General features: G+C 38.9%; 2 protein-coding genes across 2 annotated transcripts; one reads left to right on the forward strand and one right to left on the reverse strand.

Moving 5' to 3' along the window:
- Positions 1–457: 457 nt before the first annotated feature.
- exosc8 (exosome component 8) lies at positions 458–4742 on the reverse strand. The gene is made up of 11 exons (XM_049592115.1): positions 4709–4742; positions 4227–4263; positions 4073–4136; positions 3904–3977; positions 2933–2978; positions 2738–2843; positions 2579–2624; positions 2398–2494; positions 2013–2133; positions 1815–1921; positions 458–607 (listed from the first exon to the last, which is right to left on the reverse strand). Exons 1-11 carry the CDS (start codon positions 4723–4725, stop codon positions 489–491), a joined length of 834 nt encoding a protein of 277 aa, XP_049448072.1. The 5' UTR covers positions 4726–4742; the 3' UTR covers positions 458–488.
- Positions 4743–6762: 2020 nt separating this feature from the next.
- On the forward strand, positions 6763–12477 carry alg5 (ALG5 dolichyl-phosphate beta-glucosyltransferase). The gene is made up of 10 exons (XM_049592840.1): positions 6763–7118; positions 8212–8380; positions 8977–9023; positions 9285–9353; positions 9473–9565; positions 9665–9778; positions 9879–9938; positions 10023–10174; positions 11301–11386; positions 11818–12477. The coding sequence occupies exons 1-10, from the start codon at positions 7056–7058 to the stop codon at positions 11931–11933; spliced, it is 969 nt and encodes a 322-aa protein (XP_049448797.1). The 5' UTR covers positions 6763–7055; the 3' UTR covers positions 11934–12477.
- Positions 12478–17780: the final 5303 nt, after the last annotated feature.

The raw sequence follows: 17780 nt of genomic DNA on the forward strand, positions 1-17780 counted from the left end.
ATTCCTCGTGAGCCTGCCTGATCCTCCTGCCTCTGCTTGGTTGAACCCGGTAGAAACTGCCCTTTAAGCACGGATCCCAGTGAGCTTATTGACACCAAATCCTCCATATAACCATTACATGTGAAAATGCAAATCTGATCTTGGAGTAGTGCCTGGGGGCAGCTCTCTACCTCTCAGTCTGTTGGAAGTCTTTCTTCTGTTAGCCATCCAGGCACAGGGCTCAACCGAGGACTCAAGATGAACATGCAAAGACGGTGTACCTGCTTTTGTACAGCACATTTTGAAAAAGGCATTTCCTTTTAATTAGTTCAGGAGCCATGAGCGTATTCTTACGAGACATCAAGTGTGTGTGTGAGACATTTCTGGACACTGAGAAATAATTTTTTAAGCAGTCTTTGTCAGCAGTTTTATTGTTATTAAAAAAAAAAAGAATATATATTGACAGTGGAAAATACAGCTTTTAGATAAAAAGCGTTGTCTGAGGCTCTTTATTGCGCTGTCTTAACACTTTGTATGACTTTATCGATGAGTTTCTGGATCTCTCTTTGTCGTGCTGTTGCTCTGCTGATACACTCCTGCAGCTTCTCTGCCGACAGTGACGTCCCACCTGAGCCAGAGGGAAAGATTGTTAGCAGGGTTCTCGGTTTGTTTCATTCAGCCTCCTTAAAATGTCATAAATTATGTTTTAAAAATTTAGGCCTTAGAAGTCATTAAATAGTCCTAAATTTTAATTTTAGAAGTCTTAATTGCCACAAACATTTTTATTTAATCCAAATTTAGTCCACATTTTGATGTTAAAAATGGTTATACCTACCACTGAACCTAATGCTGTCCTTTTACTTTATACTTGTACTTAACAGTTGGCAAAATTTAGATTAACCTAACTCACTCTAAGAACCTTATTTCTACATAAAACCTGCCTCTGCAAGGCACAGTATATATACTTCTTATATATTTACCTGCCATGCTTGAATAAGAAAAACATTATTTGTCCAAAAAATCAGTCATAAATGTGTTAAAAAAATCTTGATAAGGTCTTAAAAAGCATTAAATTGAAGTGTCTGATACCTGCAGACACCCTGCAGGAGCTGCATTCATGTACCACTAGTCAGTTTACAGCTGTAACTGGGATGTAGTCCTTATTCTTCCAGGGAGGGGGCTTTAAATTGGACCAGCTTACATAGATCGTGTCTCACTTAACTCATCACACACGTAAAAGCTTGCTAAATTCATGATGCCACCCCTGATTCTTAAGTTTCAGTTGAGGTAAAACTTCAGTCTTACTCTCCCCAAATAAGTCACTATTATAAGTGCAAGTGAAAAATTAAAGATTAGAAGACAGACAAAGCTAGACCACACTGCTACCTCCAAAACTCTGAATGTTTGGTGTGTGAAATCTCTACAGAAATGGCAATTACCAGCAACAGAAAGAGGCAGTGGTGGGAATTGAGGCTATTAAACTGATTCTGATTATTGAAAATGGAGAGTAAATAAAATAGAAGCTTTGATTAGACTTTCTGACCCATATTGGCTGCTATTTAGCCTTTTTTTCCAAACATTTGTGACTCTAAAAGTACTGTTAAAGTACACAATAAATCCCCAAATGAGCTGGATTTAGTGTAAAAATTGATTTACTGTTGTATTCTTTAACAAAACAAAAAACTGTATAGGGTAGATCAGCTTCCTCGGGCCTGCATTTTAAGAACAGGGAGTTTCTGCTGAGTTTTTACTTTGCATAGTAAACAAGAAATTGGATTCACACTGAGAACACACTGCACGCAGAGAGGCCAATCATTACAGACTGTGTTTCTGACCTGGTTTGTGTACAACGCAGAGTCGAGCCTCTTCATCTGTCACCACAGTGAGGTGAGCGGTCGACAGACTCTCCTCCTCAGCTGTGGGGTCTATGATCAGTATGGAACTGTGCAGAGAGCAGACCAAGATTACAAAACTCAGAATACAGGGTTTTTTTATACCCTGGCTAGACAAAGTGAAAAAAATTCTTTGCTTACTCATCGAAGACACAAAAAGAGGCGCCAACTGGATGTTTGTGAATATGCAGCCCACGTCTCTTTTCTAAATTTACTTGTGGTGCGCCGGTCTCTGTGCTGATGGTGACCTCTGGGAGTTGTGCTGTGGAGAGAAGGGATACTGTTAATATACTTTAAAAAAATAGCTAACAAAACACAGATACATCTCTGTGGTACAGCCATAAAAACAGTGGATAGTTGTGCACATGGGCCTGAGTATGTGCTGGAATAATACTGCAAAGACAGGCAGAGATTTATAATGATCATAAACAAATTCTGACATATAAAGGGAACCTTAAAACCATTTTCTTTTCCAGTTACAGTAACTGTGAGCTCTGTTGCTACTTATTTTGTTAACACTACATACTGTTCTTGAGGGCAGCCAGCAGGGCAATGATACAAGCATCCAACACGTTCCCATCGTGGTCGAGACACATCATGTCACAGTAGAGCACCCAGCAGAGCTACAACCAGAATTGGCACAATCAGAGCCAAACACCAAACACATACAGCAGTCTGTCATCACCAGTCAATGTGCAAGGATTTACCTTTCCCCTGTCGATGCACAAGTCCTCTGTTTGTATCACCTCAGAGCTGCAACACACATACAACAAACTTTGTAAGAGCAGTAGCAGGCATTAAGAGAATGATCACACATCTGATGGTGCTGTGAAATGAAAAGTAAAGTGTGTTCAAGTCTATCACACCTTTCGATTACATCAGCGATGAACTGGCTGGCAGCCTGCGCCTGCTCTCCTGGTGGACCCGGCCGAAACCGAGAGGAACACAGCGGCGGCAGGTCCAAATTGGGCACTGACAAAGATGGTAAGAGTTCTGCAGTCAGTGTTTGTTTGGTGTACCTTCCCTTAAATCAACACTTGACACCTTCACACTGTACTTACCTATGTATCCTTTACCAGGTGTCTCCACTAAAGGGTTTGCAAGCTCCTGGGGATCAAGAACACAAGACATGAGTGAGCATTTGGGTCACCTGTTCCAGATTCAGTGAAATAAAGTGTTCCAGGGTGCTGTCACACCTAACCTGTTTGATTCGGTAAAAGCGAACTCAGGTCTATTTGCGTGGTCAGTACGGTTCATTTGCTCTGGTGTGAAAGCTGTCAACTCCCTGGTGGTTACCAAAAAAAAAAAAGAGCTGAAATCACTCGAAGAGGTCGGTCTCGGTTTGCTTCCAAACGGACTCTGGTGCAGTTTGTCGTGAAAGAAAACGAACCACCACAGGAATTTATGACAGCAGATAAGTGATTTTAGCAGCTCAACCAATAATAAATATATCTGTTGATCATTAAATCTGTCCGCAATCTCATAATTGATCCTGATAATGCATACATGTAACCATGGTAACACATATGCATGTCAGTGTGGGCATTTTCCCTGATTCAAAAGCTGTTAAATCTGCCATGATTGTATCCGACACGGTGTGCTCTGTTTGTTCATTAGTTCAATTAAAAAAGTGTGTGACAGTATTGAGCCCCAAGTCATCATCTTTCCATGATGTCTCTACATCAGTCATTATTCATAACGTGCTTGATTTGCAGTCTAATAATGGCTTACTAATAATGCTTACAATGAGCTCCTTGTGACCCCAAAGAACATAAATATAAACACTTTGCAAGCATTAAAGTACTGCTGCATAAACGTCTGTCAGTCACCAGAATCTGATTTCTCCACGTGCGTCCTGATGATGCAGGATCAGCAAGTTGCCTGTCAGTCAGTAGAAGCTCACATTTACTCCTCTTGGTTCGTTTGCAAAAAGCCAGTGTGAACAGGAACCGAACCAAAACTCTGGTGCAGACCATATGAACCAAACTACAGGTGTGACAGCACCCTCACTGCTGTGTTCATGGTCATTTACCGCCTTGATGCCACAGATGACTGTGGTGTTCCCGACCTTCACCAGGGCTGAGCCATCTGCTGTGGATATGGACCCTGAACAGAGCAGGCAGAGAAAAGTATCACATGTAGACTAAATGAAAACAAATATATAATTTATGCTGCAGATATGAATCATCGTGGTGTCTCACCTATGTTTAGTGTTGTGGTTCTGAATTCTAACAGCTCCCGTCCATCAGGTCGGCAGTTTTCTTTCTGCAAATACAATACAGTTTTAATCAGTCTGCAGTGCAAACTCGTGTAAACTATGAGTGTGGACAACTGTTTTGTGTTTTCATCACTGACCAGGAAGCTCCTGTGGTACTCCAGAGGCTCTGCAGTCCTGGAGGTGTAAAGAAGGGATGAAGAGGTGAGTGCACATGAGCTCACAGAGACAGACACTGTTAGGAACACACTTATATCAGCAGTGACAGATCTACTTATTCACTTATTCGCCTGTGATTCAGAATTCAGTTATATGTCAGGTAACTGTTTCAGACTCCTGTAATCAGATCAGTGACATTAATGCCTCATTAAATTATCTTGTTACTGCTTCAGTCGTGTATGAGCTAACTATTCAGCTGACAGACATATGAACATGGTTGAACTTGTCACAGGAACAGGACACGACTCTTTATCAGGTCTGAATGAAATGCGAATGTTATTTTTTTCTAAAGTCAGTCAATGGTCGGATCTGATGTGGCGCAACTCATAAATTAATTCAATAACTCAGAATAACACACGTAAAATGTTTCTTTCGGTAAAATTACAACACTAATTATTCTTACTTGAAACCAGCCGCCATGATGTTTTGATTAACCACGTGGGTTTGGTGAGCGTACTACGGTGGCCGGCAGGTGTTTTGCGGAAGTTGTGCCTGCCCGCCGAGATTTCAACGGCGAAATACGCTTTTAAAAACGATGTCATCTTCGTTTTTAGGTTTATCAGTTGTGTTCAGTGATCTGAAGTCTGTAGTTTATGAATGTTTAGTGTCATCACAGTTTCTGTAAGACTCGGTAGAAGTAATAATATCAGTAATAATAAACTTTATTTGTACTGCACTTTTCAAAACACAGTTACAAGGTGCTTTATGAGACAAATTAAATAGTTTACATCATCAAGATAAAAACAGCAATAAAACACTGAACATAGGCTAAGACCAGATAAATCAGTTTGTGTAAGAAAAATGAATAAATAATAACATTTAAAAAAGAAGGACAGAAACTAAACACACAACAGATTTACTGTAAAAAAAAAAAAAAATAAAATATATGTTTTGCAGACAAAATATTAAACTGTAATTTTAAATTTAGGCTTTCAAATCTGTAAAAATGAAAGTCGAAATCATTCTGTCAAAGTCGATGTAATAAAGTACATTGCAGACCATGTTGATTCCTATCACAGTTTGATTTGAAGTGTCCTTTCTGGCTGTTATGGGGTTTATAATAATAATAACAATAATAATGCCCATACAAACCTAGTTATCTCAGACCAATAAAAATGATTGTTTCATGTGAAGCACATGTGTGGTAAAAATGCAATTACCTGTCTGGTGACTGCTAATATTTAAAGAGTACAAAATGTAAAATCTTGTTTGTCCCATTTAACCTGAAGTCGCAAATTTCTTGACTTTATCTTAAATAACATGATACTGACAGAAGTCTGTTTTTAAATTACAGTCTTCTTATTTTGAATACCGAGTTTTATTTATCCATAAAAGGTCGTAAAAGAAATCAAAACCTTTTCTCTTTTCTTTTAGTTTTTCAAGGAGTCTTCATACTTTGAATGGCTTTGTGATAGTTACAAATAGAATAATAAATGAATAAATACCTAAATAACAACTTTTTAAATGTTATTTTACACTTGGCCCTTATTGTCTCTTTCGACACAACATTAGAATACACTGAAAAAAATCAAATATGCATTGTGAAATTGAAATAATATGTTTAACCCCAATTGCATTGTGTTAATTAATCAGGGTTGTGTTGGGAGCTTTTCATAACTCACTGAATCATTAATTTTTTATAAGCACAGCAATGTGAGAGTACCTGCTCGTAGCTGCTTACTTGTACCATTAATGTAAGTTCCACTAAAACTGCATATTCCATTTTTAAGCAGCAAAATCAGGCAGAGAGACCAATCCATGCAGTTTCAATTCTTTCTGAAGATTATTCAAAGTGAGAGGAGCAGAACATAAAAGCTTTTTCCCCAGCTCAGTCTGAGCACTAGGAACAGACAGCAAAACTAAACTTGAGATCTGAGGCTATAGCTACAGTCAGATCTCTGTTTAAGTACAAATGTACGAAGGGAGTTTACCCAGTGTGGCTTTATTAATGAACAAATACCAGTGAGTGAGCCTGTGAAAGGTCAAAGATGGCCAGCTAGCACTGGAATAAAGCGTACAGTAATGGGTGAGGCCTTCACAATTTGTAACAAATCTCAGTGCACTATGATATGCAGCGTCTTACATGTGCCCTCAATGTGCATTCATGTACAACAGAAACTTTAGAAACAATTATAAAAATAATGTGGATAAAGCAGTCACAGAGTAGGTTGTGGATCTGATCAATGGACATATGACTAGGAGCGATCTTTAATTCCTTAGTTGATGTTATTAATTACACATGTGCATATTAACACTCAGTGGGCTCAGTTTATAACAATAGAGTATTAAATATCTGGTAAAATATACAAATATACAAGATAGAAGTACAAGAGTTACTAGAGACTCAAACCCCTCTTATCTCTATCAGTGATAGTATTCTTGCAGTTCCACTCCTGACCACTAGGTGTCACTGTGGTGTCGCTGCAGGCTGTCTCCGAGCGGCTCGGTGCTCTCTTGCCTCTAACTGATGATGTGTCGAGAAAACGCTGTCACTTCCGCGTCGCAGCTGTGTGCATATGTGATTGGAAGTGGAGTTCACTGAACTGCCCACAGAGTAATGGAGCTATAGGGGTTCTTATTTAGCGCTTCCACCGTCAAAACAATCTCGTAAGCTTGTATTTTCTTGTATGTCCTGGGAAGACAGAGGACCGGCCACGAGACACGAAGGAGGAAAGGAGAAAACAAGCTAGCTTTGTAGCTAGCCACTTTGAGTGGTGGTCTGCCTGTGGCTGCAGGCTAACTTATGGAAAATGGATTTCCTCTGTGAAATAATTCAAGCCTTGGTCGCATTGGCAGCTCTAGGTTTCATTGTGGTAAGTGGACATCATTTGGAGTTAATATGGTGTCTTTAGAGATCTGTTGTATGTTATTTAAATAAATGTTTGATGTCTGTATATTGAAGCAAAAGCTGTTGCTCCCACGGATTGACAGATGACACTGTGGATTTCCTTCTGTGTCTTTTTTTCCCCCCATGTAAGAAGTCAGTGAGCAAAATGCTCATCCTGCACCTTCCCCTGATTTCATGATACTTCATTGTCTTTCTGCGTTTTATTATAAGCATTTATATTTAGTTGGTAATGTTAGAAGGTCATGACTTAGTAGACCACTTAAATCTGGAAAACGAAATCCTTAAAAGTAGTAAAATACAGGATATGTAAAGTAATCAAAAAGAGTAAAATATTTGATTTAACTTTATTCTGTACTAAAACATGTATACCATAACATATATCACAGACTTGTCCAAAAAAAAAGAAGGAAAAGAAAACTAAGATTCAAAAACACGGTTCAATACAACATATGTTACGGAAATGCAAAGACAATGAATGTGTTATCACTCTTACCACAACATAAATATTTATTCTTTACTAAAAATCAAAGAACAATTGACAACCAACTATTAGTCATGAAATTAACAAAATGATTCAAGAATTAATTTTAAACATTTTAAAATGACATCAAAGCACCAATATCACATCCATGTAAACAGGAAATAATGTAAGATAATGTGTTGTGTCACACACTTTTAAGTCCCTCACACAAATGGTGACAAATAGGTTCCCTGTCAAGTTTATTTTTTTAATTAAATTAAATTAAGCATAAAGTGAAAGCATGACACAAGATAAAGACATTCAGAGTTCATGAGAGTTATTTCTGGTCTGCGTCAAATCTCTGAACACAAAGACTGTGCCTCTGCTACATTACAGACTTGAGTTGATGTTCAAACATGCAGGTGTAGTTATCATAGGTATTACACATTATACAAATGTTCTTAAATATTATGTACAGTTACACAGCTCTTGTCTATTCATTTTGTTAAGAAAAACAACACATTTTTTATGCAACACTCTCAAAGTACCTCACGGCAGGAGTAACAGGAGTGCTAATCTCATATTTCTCCCTTTTCAGGTGCTCATAATAGCACACGTAACTGCTGGGATGGTGAACGTCACACGCCATGAGAAGGAGAAATACTACCTCACCCCGACAGGAGAGAAGGAGCTTTTCCCCAGCCTTCATGATCCCCATTCCAGGGAGCTTTCTGTGGTGATACCAGCCTACAACGAGGAACTCAGAAGTGAGCAATGGGGGGGCACACAGAGGTTTCACAGCTAGGGCTGCGCCGATTAGTCGACTAATCGACGACTAATCGACTATTAAAGTAACATTTTAATAATTTAATAGTCATTTTAATAGACATTTTTCAACATTTTAACACATTTTTCGATGAAATGATTAGTCGACTAACCGAAGAAATAATCGTCAGATTAGTCGACAATGAAAATAATCGTTAGTGGCAGCCCTATTCACAGCTTGCTTGACAGACACAGCAGACTGTAAAAAGTAATGTGAACCCAGATGTAAAATAGCTATGTAATAGCGTTATATTGCACATTGACAGGATACACGTAGAATGTAAAGGATAAGGTGTATTACAAGTGCCATATATTTGTTTGCTTCTTAGAAATTCCTCCAGCTTAAAACCAATAAATGCACAGTTTGCTTTGTGTTGAATGATGAATTGTGCACCAACTATTGACAAGTAAAGCCTTCAGTTGCCATACAGATTGGTGCAATTTAAATCCCATAATCCTGTTCTCTCAGGCTTCATGTCACTGCCCACCTGCAGCAGGTTATAGTTACTAATATGTGTGTGACTTTGTGTCATTACAGTGCCTGTGATGTTGGATGAAGCTATGGAGTACTTGGAAAACAGACAGGTGAGTGCTCAGCCTCATGTGGACAGTGCTAAGCTAAATTTTAATCACAACTTAATTTTACTCTGATAAAAGAGACACAATTAAAAGACTCTGGAAATGATTTACTCAATAATTAAATGAGAATGAAAGACAGTTTTATCATCCATTTAACGGCAGCACTTATGACTGGATCAGTTATTCTCAAAGTGGCCAGTAGGTGGCAGCATTCAACTTGAAAAGTGCCTGTTGTGAACTAACCCTCATGTTATTTCCTGACTGCAGAAACAGCATCCCTCTTTTACCTATGAGGTCATTGTGGTTGATGATGGCAGCAAAGACAAAACCACTGAGGTGATGATTTGAATATTTTATTGGGAATATTTTTACCAGGAGTTCTATTTTTTCTGAGCTTACTTTTGCTTAGTCAAACATTTTAAAGTGTTTTTTTTTCTGTTGCGCTGTCCCGCCAGGTTGCTCTGCGGTATAGTAGGAAGTACGGTTCTGATAAATTGCGGGTCCTGACACTGGTGAAGAACAGGGGGAAAGGAGGAGCTGTGCGGATGGTGAGACTGGAGATATTAAACTACATTGTGTCTGGATGTAGCAGAAAAACAACAGTATGGATTTGACTTTGTGTTGATTTATTTTTGTCTCACTTTAAGGGAACTCTGAGCTCCAGAGGGAAATTCATTCTCATGGCAGATGCTGACGGAGCCACGAAGTTTGCTGATATTGAGAAGGTGGAGGCTGGACTTGATGACCTCAACCCCAAACCGGTGTGGCCCTGTTCAGTTTTGTTGCGCTGTCTTACATACATGTATCAAGAAGAGGTGGTTAGTGTGTGGCTGTCCTAAAAATGCCTGTCTGTACATTTAGGAGAATATGGCGATTTCCTGTGGTTCCAGAGCTCACCTGGAGCAAGACTCAGTAGCTCAGGTAATTGTCTTTTTTTTTTTCTTGCAGCATTATAGACTGTGCCTGTCTAACTGTTAAATAACGAGTGTTGTGTTTCTGCCACAGCGATCTGTGTTTCGCACATTCCTCATGTATGGCTTCCACTTCCTGGTGTGGTTCTTTTGCGTGAGAGGGATCAGAGACACACAGTGTGGCTTCAAGCTTTTCACGCGTGAGGCGGCGCTCAAGACCTTCTCTTGTCTCCACGTAGAGCGATGGTAAGCACCCACACTCCACCATAGACACTTCTTTACTTTGTGTAATGATGCAACAACAGCCACTGTTCCCCTACCATTATATTAGATAGGGTACTTTGACATTTAGATTGACATAGTATTCCTTAATCATGTGTAGTTCAAGTGTTGTGTTTCTGAATGTTGTGGTGTTATATCTGTGTAAAAAGGTTGTTTATAGTTGCATTATTCACTTCAGCTGTAGCATGCAAAAATGCAGCAAGACACACTTAATTTAAGTTCTTTGAAAGAGACGAACACAATCAACCTGATGACAGAGGCGATCGTAAACATCAAATGCTGCCTCTGGAGCTGACCAGGAAAAAGGGCCAGCTGTCACTCACATCTCCATCGTCAAACCAGCTGCCTCTAAAGTTTGAGTACATATGTATTTCGATCGTCGATGTATTGAAACAGCCGAGGATACTCGTGACCACGTCCACTTTTCAAAATAAGGTGTTAAGATAGAGTATATGGAAATAAGATGAACTCAGTTATATTCACAGGATGTATATAACTTGCTACCTGTGCTCCTTATAATTAGAAACATAAAATCCCACTAAATTATGAAAGAAATGACTTTTATGTTTTGATTTTGAGCTGCTGGAAAAAATGGTCCTGACAATGGCTCATAAACAGCACGTAAGGACATCTCTACATGCAGACTCAATCAATCAAAAATAAAGTCTTGAATTTGTACCTTTAAATTTTGTTTGTAGGGGCTTTAGCATTGTCTGGTAAAAGACGAGCTATTGCATATGACCTCCAAAAGCACTGGGAGAAAAATGGTATTAAAAAAAAGGTTTATTAAGCTAAAGAGACCAATTTCAAGTGATTATTTCATGTACTGTGTGTGAGATGCTGCTTTAATTAAGAAATATGCTTTGACTTTTTAAACATCCCATGACCTCATATTTGTCACCCTTCTGCTGTTTATTTTTTTTCTTATTCCTCTTTGCTTATTGCCCTTATAATGTAAGAAATGTTCATGAATAAAAAGTATTAAAACATTGTCTGATAAGAGAGGCTGCGTATTGTTTGAACATGAATGTCATGAATTTTAATGCAGCATCTGAACATCTGTTGTGCACTTTTATCTCTCCTCTCAAAGGGCTTTTGATGTGGAGCTCCTGTATATCGCCCAGTGCTTTAAAATCCCCATAGCAGAGGTGGCAGTCAACTGGACTGAAATAGAAGGTAGGATTTTCATGGAATATGTGGACATGTGTTTTCCAACTGTGCTATATTGTTGTTCTATAAATATCTCTGTTGGAGGCTTTTGGAAGTCTGTGATTGGCTGATTTTATATATATAACTTCTAGTAATTCCTATTTTAACATCTTGTAAATGATTGTATGGTGTAGGTGTTTATAAATGGTCATCTTTGTGGGCTTTATTCTCTTTAAATTTTATTCTCTTTAGCTTTTGTTGTTAGTCTGTTTTCTGTTTGTTTCCTGCTGATGCTTCACTCAGATTATAAAATATATTTTCAACACCGGCTTGGTACTTGCTAGATGAAGTCTCTGATGAATGACTTGCTATCCATCAGTATTAAATGTCAGCATACTTTCATATTTCCCATCAAAGTGTCACTTGAGACTGAAATGTGAGTGCGTTTCGCCCCCCAGGATCTAAGCTGGTCCCGTTTTGGAGCTGGCTGCAGATGGGACGAGACCTGGTTTTCATTCGTCTGCGCTACCTCACCGGAGCCTGGAAGCTGCAGTCATCGCTTAAGACTGATTAGCCAATCAGAGAAGCCCTGGTGTCCTAGAGACAGCCTGTGATAGGGCTGTGGAACCTTTGGGATGAGGTGGGATTAACAACTGTGTCCATCATTTACTGTAATAAACAAAGATCAGACTGCAGTATATCACATCCGTCTCCTGTCCAGACGTCACTGGATGTGATGTAATGACACAGTTGAGAGTTCTTCGTGGTCCTGCCTTTTTTTTTTTTAATTTTTTTTTTTTTTTTTTTAGTTTATTTGGATTTCGGCTTGTGATGGCCGCCGTTACTCGCACATTTCTGTTGGCACGGCTTACAGAATGTCTGTATGACTGATCCGTGTACTAAGTTACTTAATGTTTATTTGTGGCCAATCAGCTGTAAGTGAGAGCGACTTGTAGTGAAATAATATGGAGGATCTGATCATGTGTGTGTCATGATTGTGACAGGTAGAATGAATGTTACTATGTGAGATTTTTAAAAAGGAGGGGTTGTATTTTTTGAGGGAACACAGTTATGGGTTGATGGGCTGGAAGACTTGAGCCAAAATAAAAAAATTCAATGATTTATGATGTGATAATCATTATTCATGCACTAATAACAGCTGCAACAACGAGTCATTTAAATGATTAGTCAGACAATGGAAATTAAAGATATGTTCTACATTATTTTCCTACAAAAGAATGTAGAGACTCATACAGAAGTAATCCCTTTAAATGACCACTTACAACCAGGGGGCAGAGACTGCACCCTCTGTCTCTATATATTCTTATTTTCTGTGTTTTGGATGTTTACAAGTGTGCACCCCCACAGCGCTCAGGTGAGTTCAGGGGTTTACAAAAAGGTAAGCAACCAGGTGCCAGGCCATAAGCATCAGACATCCAAGAGACACCACACTGAAAGAAAGCAAATATAGTGAGGTGTAACACAGAATGAGAGTGAATCTGGGGTCGGCTTTTACTTTCACTTTTGCTGGAGAGTATGTTTACAAACAGGACCAAAAAAATCCTGCATAGCATACCTTTAATCTGCAACTATTTTTAATTGATTAATTGTTTTCATCTTTTTTTTTTTTTGTAAAAATGCCAAACATTTTATGATTCTAAATTGTCAAATGTTAGAATTGACTTTATTCTTCGGCCTTACGTAAAATGTACCGTAAAATTTCAATTAAAAGCCCAGGCTCTTTTACTAGCCCGGTGTGGCTACACATTTTGACAAATAAAGGCCTGTCTCAATTAGAGGCCTGGTCTGGTTGCCAAGCAGTTCATATTTTTTATAGAAGTTCTACAGATGTATAAAAGCGGGTTGTTGGCTGCCTCAAATTATGTGTCCATTCCTCCATTACCCTGTAAGTTACTCATATTCCTTTAGTCCATAAGGGTCCTCTGATCAAAATAATCAAAGGGTTTTTCATAAAAATCAATCCAAGTTGTGAGTATTGTTTTAACAGGAGAAAGTGGTGTTGTGTCGGTGTGCTGGGCGCTGTAACTCACTGTCTCGATGATGATGTCTGTCGGAGTTAGATCAAATTAATGATTCATAACTGATATGTTATCTGAAGGCTAATTTTTATGCAAGTAATATTCATACTGCTTTACATAAACAATTACATTGTATTTCCCATCTTTGCTGAGCAACAGTTTTGTGTGAAAGGAATTAAAGGCCTGTCTCAAACATAGGCCTGTTGATTTCAGTGATTTGCGCAAATAATAGCCCAGGCTACTGACTGAAGTTTTACGGTATGTTCTGGGGTCAAAACAAGACATTTAATGTTGTCACCATAATAAATAATTGTTGCAGCCTGACTGCTTACAATATAAAAACAAACTTTATACAGCAGCTTTCAACACAGAAGCTACGCAGTGCTTAACAGGAGGAAGAAAAGACAATTCTAAAAAGATAAGAGGTCACAAACCAGAGAATATAAACATGTAAAATAAATATTAAGCAAAATGTGCACTAATTTCTCAGACACTTTGTTGCCACACATTTCTGCATTCCTGAGTCTCAACCGTAATGTGGCATCAAGCCACACAGAGTTTGGACCAGTTCAAGCTGTGCTCATGAAGATCTGATGTCTTTTTTTCAAATCGTAAAGCTAAGTGAGTTACTTGCAGTGTAAACTTGTTTGTAACAAAGCAGGACTGAACCAATGATTTCCCATAAAGCTCAAGATTTGCTTCAATTCAATTCAGTAGAACTTTATTTATCCCGAAGGAAATTCTTGTGCCAGAGAATGCTTCAGATTACAGTAGCACCAAGTACAATAGCCACAATTTAATGATTCACAACCAGTAACAACAAGACAACCAGCGGGTTCCCCGGGTCAGAGTCACTCACTGGGCCCAAAACAATAGAGTAATAAATGTAATAAATATGGTCATAAATATCTGACAATAATAATAAAAAATAAGAATAAATTAAAAATAAGAATAAAAATAGAAATAATAAATATATACTATAATAAAAAATAATTAAATAAAATAGAAAACATGGTAATAAATATCTAACATTAAAAAATAAGAATGAATTAAAATAATAAAAATATAAATAATAAATATATAATGTAATACAACAGTAATTAAATAAAATAGAAAAAATAGTAATAAATATCTAACAATAATAATAAAAAATAAGAATGAATTGAAAATAATAAAAATTGAAAAAATAAATATATAATATAATTTAAAAAAAAATAGTAATTATCTAACAATACAGTAATAAATATCTGGTAGAATATACAAATAAACAAGACAGAAGTGTTTTCTTGGAGCAAAAGCAAAAACCAGTGCCTAATAGAGTAGCAATAGGAGTATGATAAGTACAAGAGTTACTAGAAGAAGAATATCCGGGGTGTCGGTGGCTTAGTGGATAGAGCAGGCGCTCCATATACAAGGCTGTTGCTGCAGCGGCCTGGGCTCGAATCCAGCCTGTGGCCCTTTGCTGCATGTCCTCCCCCCTCTCTCTCCCCCCTTTAAAAAGAAGAAGAATATAGAATAATATTGCGGATATAAGCAGTACTGTGCATCATATGGAGTAATAGTGCATCTAATGTAGGTGAATATTATTGTCAGTGTCAAAGATGAGGATCAAGACTTCATACACTGTCTCTAACATTTTGATAACATTTGACACTTTGATAGGTTATATATTTTGATCTACCATCAGTCAGCTTTGTGTCTGTGCGGTCACACACACAGCCTCACCCTGCTGATGTTTCTTGAAGTGTTTGGCATCTCACTGCAAAATTTGTCAGATGGACTATATTAACACACAGGGTGCACTGTCAGCGTGGCTCTGCATTCATCTTAGCTCATTGTTTTCCAAACTGGGGACCAGGGTCTCTGTCAGACATCCCTTAGAGGAAGCTGAGGAACATATCTGTTAAATATTCTTACGAGAAATCTGCAGGATCAGACATCACTCACTGTTAATTTAATTTAGTGATAAATTAGATTTAACAGCTGAAATCCTCATATAAAGTCAGCTCGGATCCACTGTATGAAATATTGCAGCAGAGTGAGGGAGCTGCATTATCATGAGTTTGGCGTGTCTTTGACATGAAAGAGTGGGAAACCCAGGACTACATTATTTATCTCACTTAAGTCAGCCTGTCTCCTAAACCTCATGCGGACATCTTCTTGGAAAGTGTCCAGCGAGCGTTTTTGCGGTCGGAGTAAATGAAGTTCTTCAAAGTGCTGTTTTCTTATGCAAGCCTGAGGTCTGGGGCTCGTACTGATGCGGATGTCTCTGGGGCCCCTCTGAGCCCTGGGGAGCGCATCCTGTTTGTGCCATGACTGTCTGTCTGTCTGCGACCAGACGAGACTCAAGAGAGCTGATGAATCACAATCTGGCTGCTCTTTTTCTAGTTTCCTGTCTCAGGAGCTCTTAAGTGAAGAGGTGAGGAGTTAAAGATTTACACATGGGCTCTATATTATTGGTCTGTGATATCAGAATAAATGTTATTTGTGAGAGAGCACATGTAGTGTTGCTCATTTCTAAACCTTGAACAAACAGTCCCCTCCTAGTGGCTTCCCTGGGGGTCCCCGCACCACACTTTGGAAACCACTGGCTTCTGGTAGTCCCCCACCTATTTGTGGCACACCGGCTGTGTTGCATTCTGATCATCCACCTGGTGGTGGTTGGAAAAAACAAAGAGAAGCATACGGTTTTTGACAGGATCCCCAGAGTGCTTTCACTTCGTGTTGGGAGTATTGTTACGTTCTGCAGCAGTTGCTGTAAACTGAAAATGTCAAACTTGTAGACTCACTGTCGCCAGCCGGGCTTGCGTCATTAACTGGACTAGTCACGGCACTCCCAATAAAGGATCGTATCCATCCGCAATGAGAAAGACCTCTGTGTGGCTCCCAACAATAGATAATGACACAGTATCGATTTTAAAAGAAAAATGGGGTCTGATTTCACAGCATCATTAAATTGCAGTGGACGACGGCGGATTGTTCCTGCTTTTACAACAGGTGCAGTGTGTGCGTGTGCGCGCGTGCACGTGAAAGTAATAGCCGAAATTGATATTTAATCACGTAGGCTATTTAATGGTTTATTTTATTAGATCCCAGCTGGAAATGCTACATAACTTTACACGCTTATATAAAAGCTAAACAATTACTGATTTTACACCAGTTAAACACAAGCTCACAGCACCTGTAATCTAAATTACACACCACAGGCAAATAGCAGCCTGCTGTGAGTCCCTTTCATCTTAATTGCAGTGAGATCCGCCACTTTATTCCTTATAAATATTACACCAGATGTGAGCAAACAAATGACAAAACATTAATAGAAGACTTTATGAATGATGCAGGTACACAAACACACTGTGACAGCACTATCAGACTGGTCCCGCTGCACCATTTGTCACTATCCATTCATTACAATGGTCTATAAAGAGGAACAGGTGGGATTGTTTTTATCCCTGGCCTCCCGTACTAAATTAGCGCCAACAACTGTATGTCTGCAGAAGGAGACTGGGCAAGGCTCAGGTGGGACGCACCCACACGCACGCGCCCACATGCATGCAGCTGCGGGGCCTGAATGAAATCCCTGAAATCCTGGGAAAGTTCCAGGAGGGGGAAGGCGGAGGGATCTTGCATGCAGGCGCTGCGGTTCCAGCCAGGCTGACGCCGCCGAGGCTGTGTGGCGCTCGGCTGGGGCTGCTGGAGGAGCGGAGGCTCCGGGCTCTGCAAACCTTCGTCAATGTAGCAGCACGCTGCCGGGACAGGACCGGAAGATGGTGTGGCTGGACCGTCAAAATAAAAGCGGAGATTTTAGTTTCGGCTCATAGTGTCGGGAGTCTGCCACTTGGAAAAATGATTTGTTGCTAAAGAAAAAAGGTATAAAGAAATGTATTGATTGTGTACATTTGCATATAGACCTACATGATGCACTGTAGAAGTAGGTAAAATACGGGCCTAATAATCAGATTTTTGATTTGCTGATTATATGCAGGCTGTTGTTCTGTTTAGTGATATGCACTTACTATAATTATGTATACACATTAATTGTTTATAAGGTTTTTTTTTGTATTTCATTTACTATTGCGTGTTTCGATGTTTCTTGGTTGCTTCAACTCAGAGGAAAGTAAGATTTATTTATTTATTTATTTATTTGTTACTTTGTTTACATTATGAATAACATGATTCCATGTGGAATTATTAATGTAGGCTAAACCCATTATATTGAAGCAGAACTTGGCCCCTTTAACCAAAAAGATAACCTCCTGAGACCCAAACATTTGTTTGGTATGCACTTCTTATCCCTCCTAATAATTTGGGATCAGTAGGACCTGATAAGTAAAAAAAAAAAAAACGTTGTCAACACTAATCAAGTCCCAATGTCCTCAAAC

Source organism: Epinephelus fuscoguttatus, linkage group LG12 (assembly GCF_011397635.1).
Source record: "Epinephelus fuscoguttatus linkage group LG12, E.fuscoguttatus.final_Chr_v1".
In the NCBI taxonomy this organism is placed as follows: domain Eukaryota; kingdom Metazoa; phylum Chordata; class Actinopteri; order Perciformes; family Serranidae; genus Epinephelus; species Epinephelus fuscoguttatus.

What these genes read in the sequence shown, in the direction of transcription:
- alg5 (XM_049592840.1), top strand. Translation starts at nt 7,056, where the DNA reads ATGGATTTCCTCTGTGAAATAATTCAAGCCTTGGTCGCATTGGCAGCT. An exon ending in CTACAACGAGGAACTCAGAA is followed by an intron (nt 8,381 to 8,976) that starts GTGAGCAATGGG and finishes GTGTCATTACAG; the next exon opens with TGCCTGTGATGTTGGATGAA. An exon ending in GCAAAGACAAAACCACTGAG is followed by an intron (nt 9,354 to 9,472) that starts GTGATGATTTGA and finishes CTGTCCCGCCAG; the next exon opens with GTTGCTCTGCGGTATAGTAG.
- exosc8 (XM_049592115.1), bottom strand. An exon ending in AACCACAACACTAAACATAG is followed by an intron (nt 3,978 to 4,072) that starts GTGAGACACCAC and finishes TGCTCTGTTCAG; the next exon opens with GGTCCATATCCACAGCAGAT. An exon ending in TCTTTTTGTGTCTTCGATGA is followed by an intron (nt 1,922 to 2,012) that starts GTAAGCAAAGAA and finishes CTCTCTGCACAG; the next exon opens with TTCCATACTGATCATAGACC.